General features: G+C 39.6%; 1 protein-coding gene across 1 annotated transcript in view; it reads left to right on the top strand.

The window, feature by feature from the left end:
- ELOVL6 (ELOVL fatty acid elongase 6) overlaps window positions 1-10,868 on the top strand; it is a 77,948-nt gene extending 67,080 nt beyond the window's left edge. The window contains exons 3-4 of the mRNA XM_081877333.1: window positions 2,301-2,452; window positions 6,374-10,868. Coding sequence (XP_081733459.1) covers window positions 2,301-2,452; window positions 6,374-6,798 — 577 coding nt within the window. The 3' untranslated portion in view covers window positions 6,799-10,868. The remainder of the gene's footprint in view (window positions 1-2,300; window positions 2,453-6,373) is intronic.
- The last annotated feature ends 983 nt before the right edge of the window (window positions 10,869-11,851 follow it).

Raw genomic sequence — 11,851 nt, forward strand, 5'->3', positions numbered from 1 at the left:
CAGCATGCAGCCATTTTTGTTACCACCGCTGATGCCTGATCTAGCCCCCCACCTTTAATATAAGCTAAAGCATTCCTCTATAGCCAGGTTGTTGGCCTTTAAATATCTGTGGCCTTTTAGAAGTGGGTGGGATGTTTTTCATGTATTTCTCTTTCCTCTTGGTTTTAAAGTATCTATGTGGGATTTGCTTGGTTGTAAGTTGCTTTGGGTTGCCTTGTGCAAGATAAAGCAACTGACAAATAAATAAATAATAATAATAATAATAATAATAATAATAATAATAATAGTCTGGGAACTGCCATTTTAATTTTCCACAGTGCCCTGGTGTGCCAGTTAGCTGTAGGCTAAATTCAGGGTGATGGCACTGGTATGCAAAACCCTACATATCTTAGGACCAGGATACCAAAAAAATCATATATAACATATATACCCAATGGATTGCTATGCTGTGCAGGGCAGCTCCTCCTGCAGATACTGTTCCATGTGTTTGGTATAAGAATCAGAGATTTAATGTGGTGCCACTTTGAAATTCCCTCCCTTTATTTATTTATTTATTTATTTAGCCACAATTTGAAATACAAAATTAAAAAAACACAGTTTAAAACAGCTTAGAACCACCTATTGAAGACCTTTTCTTTTCACTGATTTATTATAATTGTATTAGAACTCAGCTTTTCCTTCCAGCCATCTGAAACTTTCCATGCCATTTATAATCTGCTTAAACTATTTTATAGTTTAGCCTTATTGAGTTCATTTATTTGCCTCATGGCTTTCTTACTTTTTTCATTATTTGCTCAGGATAATTTTCAACAGGCACATAGATACATACTTTTCAGGGCTAAGTATTCTAGTTGCTATAACAACTGGATACCTTTGATCTTGTAAGAACCTTAAAGAGTATCCTCTAGAAACAGGTATTCTGCCTTTTCGGATTACTGTTCAAATCTCCAGATTACTGCAGTATTTTCAGATTCTGTTTGGAGCCTAGCCCTCTCCCGCTGACCCCAGTAACTTCACAGGGCTACATCCCTGAAGTATTCATTAAGGATTATTTCAGTGTTATACCATGCTTATGAATCCCTCCTGTGCCACCCTAAAGATTATTAAGTGGCTTCCTTAATTCCAATGAGATCTCTTGCCAAACAGAGTTTTAGCTAAAAAGTGAGTATTGCCTTTGCATATAAAATCCAGAAGCTGTCCAGTCTTGTTAACTGTGAATGTGGCGGAACTAAGATATTTCCTTAATAAAAAAATTTATTGGTTATGCCCAGTCTCCGCAAGGCCTTCGGCAGACTTTGGCATAATTATAGAAGCTTTGATATATTTATTTGTAAATGCTGAATTTACCCACAAATGTATTTGAGCGGATGAGTAATTTCAAAATAAAGGAATCTTACAAAAGCAAGGACACTCTGTCTTCTGTAGCAATGAAATTCAGTATTGATTAATTCTAGGGGGTTACCGTACTTGGAAACTAGATGTGAAATGCTATGGAGAGGATATGGTGCTGCATATTTATTTCAAGAGTTCTGTTGCTCTAAGGCAGGGATAGGAAGCCTATGGACAACCAGATGTTGTTAGACTCCAGCTTCCATCATCTTGGACCACTGGCCATTGTTGACTGGCACTGATGGGAGTTAAGTCCAGCAACAACTGGAAGGCCCCTGCGCTAAACTGTATTAACTCACCAATCATCCTCCCAACTAGAAGCAGTATCTCTCACACAGGAGACATGGAGGAAGTGTTCACTGTCTGTAAAGGGATAGCGTTGAACTCCCACATAGATTCATAGAAGGGTGTCACAAGGGTCATCTAGTCCAACCCCCTGCAATGCAGGAATCTTTCACCCAGGACCCTGAGATTAAGAGTCCTATGCTCTACCAGCTGAGCTATCTATATGATAAGCTCTATGTTGGAGAATAACCACTGTCCATGCTGGCTGGGACTGATGGAAGTTCAGACTGATGGAGTCCAACAAAATCAAAGGAACATGTTTCCAATAAATGTGTTCAATAACTAAATTCTTCTGTGGGAACATTTTATTCAAGTATTCAGAAAGGGTGCAGTCTTCCCATGAGCATCTGGTTGGCTGCTATAAGAACAAGTTGCTGGACTAGATGGGCCTTTGACCGGATCCAGCAGGACTCGTCTCATGTTCTTAAATGGAGGTCAGGATAGGCGCAATGAAGGTACTTCCTGCTTCTTGCACTCAGTAACTATATCTGGGCTCTCTAAGGATTTTGTCTTCTACTTTCTGACGATAACCGACTGCTCTTTGTTTTCTCTTTATGGTCATGAAGTATATTTGGTGCTGTTCGAACGGGTGCTTATATGGTGTACATTTTGATGACCAAAGGACTGAAGCAGTCAGTTTGTGACCAGAGTTTTTACAATGGACCTGTCAGCAAATTCTGGGCTTATGCATTTGTGCTAAGCAAAGCACCAGAACTAGGTGAGTGCCTTCTCTCTTTTTTCACTTCATGGGGTACATTTGGATCAAAAGGACAAAGGTGTGACAGGATTGCTCCTTAGCAGTTCTCTTGTTTTATGCTATATATTTGTAAATCACCTTGATGTGCTTGAAAAAGGTGCTTGTTTGATTGCTTCATAATAGTGCTCGAAAAAGGCCTTTAAAATGTTGCATTCAGTCAATATAGTAATCACCATACAACCACTTGTATTTGTGGTCTCAAATGAGTTTTCCTCAGTGGAAAAAAATTGTAATATACCATCGTTAAGTCATTGTGGGTCACATTTGTGAAAAAAATAACAAATACAGATAAGAATAATATGAAGATGAAGAATATGTCAACGACAAACAAAAAGACTCTCAAAATTTCAGATGGAATAGTTGTCCTTAACTCATACTGTTTGGATTATTAAGGCTCATGGGTTCTATATTTGCTGCTGTTCCTCAACTATCTCCCAAGAGCATGAAAGTAGCATTTAAGCAACCACACAAAGTGACCATTCACCAACCCAGTGAATGGCCAATGCAGCCAAAAAACCTTAACCCATTGGTGGCGCAGAGTCTACCTAACACAGATACGGTCATATATTGTTCATTCTGCAGTACTTCTACACCTATCAAAATATTGTATATAACCAACACAATCTTCTCAAGGGTCAAACTTCTCAAGGGCCAACAGAACAGTAAAAAACAATAATATGGAAATCAGTCATATATATGAATGCCTGCTCATATGCCTGCCAACAGGATGGTCTAACAAATTCCTCACCTAGAAATAATGGCCAGACCTAGTCTCCCTTCATCACTTAGTTTATGAAGATGTGTCTAAGCAGTTTCCTCACCAGCAGTTTTAAAAAGCTTGTAAGTAGCAAACCCATTTGCACATCTATGTTTGCTTATCCTGAAGCTTCTTAGGCAGATTCTAATTGGAAATAGGAAGCAGTGATTTGGCAGACGTTCCACAGCTTGTTTCTCAGGAAACCTCACAGGGCTTCCGACCCAACAAAACAATGATGACTATTAAGAACATGCTGTTTCAGTGCATTGCTGATTTTCAGCATCAGCTAGAAGGAGATATACAATATTAACTTTATTGTGTATCCTGCCTTACTCTCCTCTTGGGGACCAAGGGAACCTGTGTTTCCCAAGTAGTCTTTCATCTAAGCACTGACCAGAGCCAGACCTGCTCCACATCATTTAGAATGGTACCACTTTGTACCCTTCAGACTGCTGTTGAGAATGTCCAGTGCTTTTTTCTAAAAAAACACATGTTTAGGGGTACTCTCATTTTCCTACTCATACTGAAATACGCCCCCCCCCAAAGAGGCCAAACTTAGATTCACAAAATGTTTAGGGGTATGCGTACCCCTGCGTCCCCCCAGAAAAGAAGCACTGGGAATGTGTGAAAACCTATTGTGAGTCCTTCAGTTGCTTATGGAAATGGGGCAGTGTTAGAAACTCGTGTATATATAAGCTAGGCACTAAATATTTCCTTAAACCAGCATTATAGTTGCCAAAATGGAATGTCTAGTTGCCATTTGGGGGCCAGACCGCTCGAAAGTTGTATTTTTTCAATACGACTTTTTGGTTCCTGAAATTCATTCTGATTGTGCAGATAAAATATAACGGATATAATTCCACAGGCTGTGCTATTAGTGTGTGGAAACAGTCAAGATCCAAGGATTCCCAGGCATGCACCTCCAGATAGTGGAGATGTCTTCAGATGGTGGAGATGTCAGGTGCCATCCTGGTGCCCAGGCATCTTCACTTGGTCACAAAATGACCTGGCGAAATATGAACACTGATTTACTAATCAGCTTTACTGCTGATTTAGGTTACCATCCTAAGCACCACCAGTTCACCCCCTTCCTCTTTGCAATAAACATGTATGGAGTTGGGTTACAGGTAATGAAGACAATGGTTCATATCCCTTACTAGTATTCTTTTGTTTGAGTTTTGAAGCAGGGGCGGCTGCAGGGCAGGGCAGCGATGTTACTGGCCTCCTGGAACCAGTGTCTCTGCAGCTTACCAGAGGGGTGAGGCAGTGAAAACATTGGCACATTGCACACACATTGGTGGGGGTGCCAGTTTGGCTCTGCTGGGGCATTAGTACCACACCAACCTCCCTCACAATATACAAAATGATCTTAGAAAGAATCATGGAATAACTAAGTTTGATAGGGCATTGTTTACTTGCAATCTTTTCCTCTCTAAACATATCTAAAGAGATATGTTTAGATATTGATAGAGTTTTCCCATAGAGGCAATTTCAATAAGAACATCCCAACTGGAGGCTGTGATGTTTCAGTCTATGAGAGAGCTGTGCCATTTTAGCTGGGGAGCGTCTCTTCGAATAGATCTAATCTTCTAAGTAGTGTGTTAAGAACTGAGTTGTGGGGAGATTTTCTGTCTTACGCTCTTTCTAAAGTCGTACATTGTTCAGAAAGCAATTTGTCTCTCTATAGGTAAAATTCAGGGATTTGATTCCAGTTGCACAATATTTTTCATTTGCACAGTACTTTTCTTCTCCCTAAATGTAAAGTTAATTTGTGTTGGAACCTATTGACATGACTAAATGTAATGACTTCAGAGACCATAGTATAATTAGGGCTTGGATTGATATGCATTTTCTTCATCTATATTTAACTTCCATTTTCCTCAGGCTAATACAAGATAAATAGCCATTATCCATGCTTAGAAAGATAATAGGTTATTTCAAAAATGTATTTTAGTTTTTTTCTCAATAATATCTTCTGTGAAATGTCTACCTTTGCTTAAATTTCGTGCAAACCCAGTCATAAGCTGACTTTCGATTCTATCACTGCAATCCTATACATGTCAACTGAAAAGTCCCATTTGAGTTCAATGGGACTGACTCCAGGTTAGTGGGAGTAAAATTGCAGCATCAATCTCATTGAAAAATTGATCTTTGCAACTAAATTGGACAAAAAATTCCTAAATGACCTTACATAGGTTTTGACAGTATAATCAACTGCAAATGTTCCTGGATGACACAGATGATCTACAATAGAACCACTGCAGTCTGGGTTTAGGCCAGGTTATGGGACTGAATTGACTTTGCTCACCCCACTGGATGACCTGAATCAGGAGAGGTAGTGGGGGATTGCAACCCTGCCATGCTTACATAATCTCTCAGCATCTTTTGTACCATTCACCATGGTGTCATCCTGGATCAATTGAATAGGAGAGGTATCAGAGATATTGTATTACGTTAGTTCCATTCCTACCCAAGAAAATAACATTGGGCAAGTACTCTTGTGCTATGGGGTTCTGCAGGGCACCCTTTGGTCTCAAATGTTGCTTAACATCTGAAGCTACTAGGAGTGGCCATTAGAATTTTTGGAGCACGGTGCCATTAGCATGCTGGCGACACACAGCTCAATTTCTCTATAACAGGGATGTCCAACAGGTCAATCGCGATCTACCGGTCAATCACAGGGCGTCCCTGGTCTATCCTGGTTGATTGTCAAGAAAGCTCAACAACTTTGGTCAATACAATGGGTAGATCACTGCCAGGTTTTTTTAGTGGGAGTAGATCATAGTCTCTTGGAAGTTGGACATCCCTGCTCTATAACATCTGAATCAGAAGAGGCTGTGCAAATTCTGGACCAGGGCCTTAATGGACTGGGTAAGGGCCAATAAACTGAGTTTGAACCCTGGGAAGATTGAAGTTTTGTGGTTTCCATGTCCGGAAGATAAGTAAGTTGCCTGTTTTGGATGGGCAGATAAATGTCTAAATGGGCAGATACATAGTTTGGGGGTAGTCCTGGTTGCATCTTTGTTATTAGAGGGCCAGGTGACCTCCATGGCTAGGAGTGCCACCTAATTCACAAGTATGCTTCAGGGTTCTAACATTTTTCTTATGTTTTTTCCTCCCCCCAGGAGATACAATATTTATTGTTCTTAGGAAACAGAAGCTTATCTTCCTCCATTGGTACCACCATATTACTGTACTGCTTTACTCTTGGTACTCATACAAGGACATGGTAGCTGGTGGTGGCTGGTTTATGACCATGAACTATGGAGTGCATGCACTCATGTACACTTACTACGCCTTGCGGGCTGCTGGCTTCAGAGTGTCCCGGAAGTTTGCCATGTTTATCACACTATCGCAGATCACACAGATGTTCGTGGGCTGCATCATCAACTACCTGGTCTTCGCCTGGATGCAACAAGGCCAGTGTCACTCACACATTTCCAACGTCATCTGGTGTTCTCTTATGTACCTCAGCTACTTTGTGCTCTTCTGCCATTTCTTCTTTGACGCATATGTTAGCAACACCAGAAAAACAAGGAAGGCCGAGTAAAGCTAGAAAGGAAAGAGAGAAGGAAGCAGCTGCTCAGGTCATCCACAAAATGGCAAACACAAAGAGGGAGAGAGAGAAAGAGAGGAGGGGGGGACAGAAATGGCACAAGAAGGAAACATTTATATATGGTGCAACTAAAACTCAGCAGCTAAGGGACAGCTAAGTTTGTTCAAAACCAGTAAGTTTATGATCCTGTCATGGTGAGGACTCACTGAATGATCTTGCATCTCAAAAGGCTGCTGTAAGACATCTTCCTTCTTAGACATCTTACTGCTCTTAAAAAAAACCAACCACACTTTTTTTTAAGAAGGGGGAGAAAGCAAAAGATGATAATGATTTTGCAAAATAAAATGTTAAAAGAAATGGTTTCCCTGAGCATAGATGACTTTTATTTTTAAAAAGCAAACTAATTATTTATATATACTTTCTAACGTGTTGTTTTTAAAATACAAAACTTGAACAAGATTTGAGCAGAGGAAACACACAATCTGTGTCATATGAACATAGGACTTTGACCTGTCAGAGCTGCATCTAGCCCCATAGAGTCACCTCTGACTGGCAGCTGCTTTGCAAGGTCTCAGGCAGATGTTCTGCAACCTGACAGCCATTAAAAAAATAAAAATAAAAACTCAAAGAGTCCCAGGATCAAACCTGCCATTTTCTGCATGCAAAGTACCTTCTCTCCCACTGAGCTCTGACCCCCAACAATACCAGATTTTTGCAAAGTTAAAAGTTATCTCCTTGAAAGCGTTGAACCCTAAAAGCTTCAATGTGAAAATGAAAGGTTAATCTTGAGTGCCTGCTATAGACAGCCGTTTAAGCTCAATTGAAGTAATAAATGGAGAGGAATTGGTTGGGTTTCTGTTTTGTTTTTAGTACTGTGTATTATGCTGTGAGAAGACCTGGTATGAGATATTGATTTGAGAATTAAATACTGTTGAGATGCAGTATCAGAGAGAATGTGTTCCAGTGCATCGTCTGGTCAAAAGCAATGTGTATAGAAGAGCAGTTTAATATACAGTCAGTTATAATTAAATATGCTTGGGGCTAGTAATAAAGGAGAGCAGGGAAAAGGAATCAAGGAGCTAAGAAAAGGCAGAGTAGGCCAGTCCTCAACGTGCCCTACAAAATACTGGTGAGAAGCGTTTGAGAGTCATAGTACAGTATATAATTTATTTTTCTGAAGTCTAATTCTCGCACAGGATGGCTCTGAGTGTGATTGCTGTGGGTGCATTTTGTTGGGAATATATCACCAACATCAGTTGCCCAGAGTCAATTCCAGGGACTCATCAAGCACAGGTTAAAGAGTAAGAACCATAACAAGGGAAAGAAGGAATCTTGAGGTTGCCCAACGACAGCCAGCCCTCGGGCAACGGACTGCCATTCTCACTAGAGTGAGAAGTATTATATTTCTCTTTAAATTTCAGCTATTCTTTCCAAATTGGCATCTATCGTTATAAAAAGAACATGCAAATTTCATGCTAACTGTGCCCTCTTGTTTGTTTTTTGACGGGGGGGCAGGGGGGACGGTGATTTCTTCTTTTTTGGTGCTGTGCAAATGGCCACCCTACAGACAGATCCATTTCATGCAGTCTCTTTCGAGAAGCTGAATAGATTCTGATGTGACGCTTCCCTATGCGCACAGGGCCCATGAGGCGAGGTGAGGCAGTTGCCTCAAGGCAGCAGGCTCTGGCAAGCTGGGAGGGGCAGCTGATCCTGACTCCATGAACCTAACATTGCCTATCCCTCCACCAACCCAGGACCCTTAACAAATTCCAATTCCTGGGGGTGCCATTTTCTGATTCAGCTCAGGCAGCAGAGTATATTGAGCTGGCCCTGTGTGCACACATCCACCACAGGAATTGTTCCAAAAGCCATCTTGTGGATGCAAAACATTATGGTGGGACTGGTCTTTGGAACAGGAAATGGTACTTTAAAATATCCTGATCGTGGCAGCTTCCATTTTGATTCTAGCGCTGCCCATGATGGTTCCCACCACATGATCTGCAAAGTCATTTTCATGAAAGAAAAATGTTGATTTTTAATATTATTATTTTTTTTGAGGAGACGCATGCAAAATGTCCGGTTCTGCTCCTAACACATAAATCCAAAATCCCAAGAACCATGAGCAAGCAATGAGCCATCATGGGCAGACGAGAACAGCAGCTGCTATAAACACAGAACAGCCCTGAAGTTACAGCAGTCAGTAAATGCAATTGGAGTGACAGGTGCAAAGACAAATGAAAAAACAAAATATCTTTAGAGAGGGTGTTGTTAGTGTTGGATGGAAACTTCAGGAAAAAAACAACCCTGTGGTATGGTACATATTTTATATTTTTATGAACTTTGAAGAATAGATATCTGCAACCTTAATAGTGTTCTACAGGATTATATGTGACTTTAGGTAACACTGTGCTTCTGCATTTGCCTCACAAGCAATGCAAAGATGTTTAAAGTGCCCTCATCTGGTCACTTGGAGATACTACAGTAAAAGGCATACGCTTGGCGTCATCACACTGCGGGTTTTAAATGGGAAGGGATTGAAAGCCTAAATGCAGTAATTGTGCTGCAACAAATTAACTCTAATGTCCAGAGAGAACTATTCTTAATTTTTTAAAAAAATGAAATCTGTAGAAAAATATACTGTAGCATCTTTGGTCACTTAAAAAGACACCTGGTTCTTCAGTCAGCTGCAGATAAAAGGACAACCTCAGAGAAATAGCTGAAAAGAGCCATATTTTCTACAAGGAAAAGTAGATTGTATTATCTGTAAGATTTCAGTCCTTACAAAGCCAAATAAAATGTGTAAACGTTCCTAGTACTTCAAAGAAACAAGTGTGTAAACTTGATGTTATAACTGTGTTAACATAGTATTCTCAATCGTATCAGTTTGGTAGTTTTAACTAAACAATTAGAAGAACTAGCGGAACCAATTAAGAACTGCTGTTCTACATAGAAAAATCATACATGCCTATAACAACAACCATAACACATATGTGAGCTGTCCGAAAATAAAAAATAAAAACCTGGCTGGGGGCAAAATCTCCACCCTCCCCAGCTAATGCAAAATATTCTCAACTTCCCTGCTTTGAGACTGTACAATACCAAGTAATATTTTCCCTTATTTTTGCTTCAACTGTGCTGTCCACCATTCATGACAAAAAGCTGATGTAATATTCTGTTAGACATAACAAGGGCTTTTAGTGTTTCACCTTGTGTAGAAAAACTGCTGCATTCTATATTATATGAACAGTGTTTTAAGAAAAGGAAATTGGAAAGCTCTCTGGAGTTTAATCATAACTGTGAAAAATGGTGGGGGAAGTTTCTGTCTGTGTCATTTAAGTTATTAATGTTCTGGCATTGTTATATGGTACAAACCCCCCTCCCCAAGCAAATTGTTATGTTCAGTGAAACATATGACATGATCTTAAATTATAGACTCCTGTATAAATGGAAATATCAATTAAAATGTATAAAAAATTAATAATGTTATTTTACAGTTTTGGGAGTAGATTCTATTCCACAATGAGCCTTTTCTGCCTAAGTATTTCTCCCCAGTTTCTAATATTTGAAGTAAACCAAAACCAGTTATTATAGAATAACAAAATTATTGGGCAGCAGTAGTGAGTAACTTTCAATGGTGCCATTCATTTTTGTGACTCTTGTTCCTCCTGTTGTGCTGACTGATCTGGTGAATCAACACTTCCACAGATCTTATCTTGAAATAAATGAAAAGGTATTTCATAAGGGAAGCCAATACTGCATTATAGTTTCTTTTCTCTATAAACCAAAGGAACAAACAACAGTAATCACAGCATACATAAGAAGCTAAAATCCTGGACATGTTCACCTGGGAGTAAGTCCTATTGAAATGAATGGGGCTTACTTCTGAGTGGGCAGATATAGGATTGCTCTGCAAATTTCAAAATGTGTTTTTCTTCCACTTACACTCTTGCATTAACGGCAATGATACTTTAGACTCTCAAAGTTTAGAGGTGAAGAAAGGTATTATTAATATCACTTGTGGAAAATGCTTCAATTCTTCTACCATGATTAAACAGTGATTACTATTCTTGTTGTTGCTATTGCATTTAGTTATTCAGACTTTTTGTGTTCAAACACCCAAATAAACATCACAAGAAACAAGCAAGCTATTGACAAAAAAAAGTATAGGATGTTTACAGAGGTAATAATTCTAAGAAATGTGTTCTCACTTACTTGGATGTAAGTGCCATTGAATTTAACGGTGCTTGCTTCTGAGTAGATGTGTATATTGTACTGTTATGTCCCATTAGGACTGCACTGTTATATCCCATTATTTGAAATGTGAAAATGTAAACATAAGCTAACTTTCCCATTGAAACCAATGGTTCTTAAAAATGCTTAATTTTAACTTGATTGTGCCCATTTTCTTATGCTGATATGTGTGGTATTTTGAGACAAATGGATATTTTACACCTCCTTTAGTTTTCTTCTCAAAATCTATAAAAACAGTTATTAATAGCTCCATCCTGTCCACCACTTTTGGGTCAGTATCACATTGAATTCAGAAGGATTACTCATTCATGAGTTTGAATTATGAGACTCAAAGTAATTCAGAAAAGCCCTTCAAAAACCGATGGTACCTCAATCTTTGAATCTCGATAAGGGGAAAAGGGTCTTTGCTATCCAACTAAGAAATGCTCAGAGAAGACCCACTGAAAAATGGACTTTTCTGTTGATTTTAATTGGTATACTCTAGCACAGGGGTCAGCAACCTTTTTCAGCGTGGGCCAGTCCACTATCCCTCAGATCATGTGGTGGGCCAGACTATATTTTTTGGGGAGGGGAGATGACCGAATTCCTATGCCCCACAAATAACCCAGAGATGCATTTTAAATAAAAGGACACATTCTCCTCATGTAAAAACACACTGATTCCTGGACCGTTCACGGGCCAGATTGAGAAGGCAATTGGGCCGCATCCGGCCCATGGGCCTTAGGTTGCCTACCCCGCTCTAGGATATAGTTGTTTATTGCCCATAGATTCCTTAACCAGCTTCTAATGTGCAGTG

Source organism: Podarcis erhardii, assembly GCF_964252035.2.
Source record: "Podarcis erhardii genome assembly, chromosome: 9".
Taxonomy (NCBI): domain Eukaryota; kingdom Metazoa; phylum Chordata; class Lepidosauria; order Squamata; family Lacertidae; genus Podarcis; species Podarcis erhardii.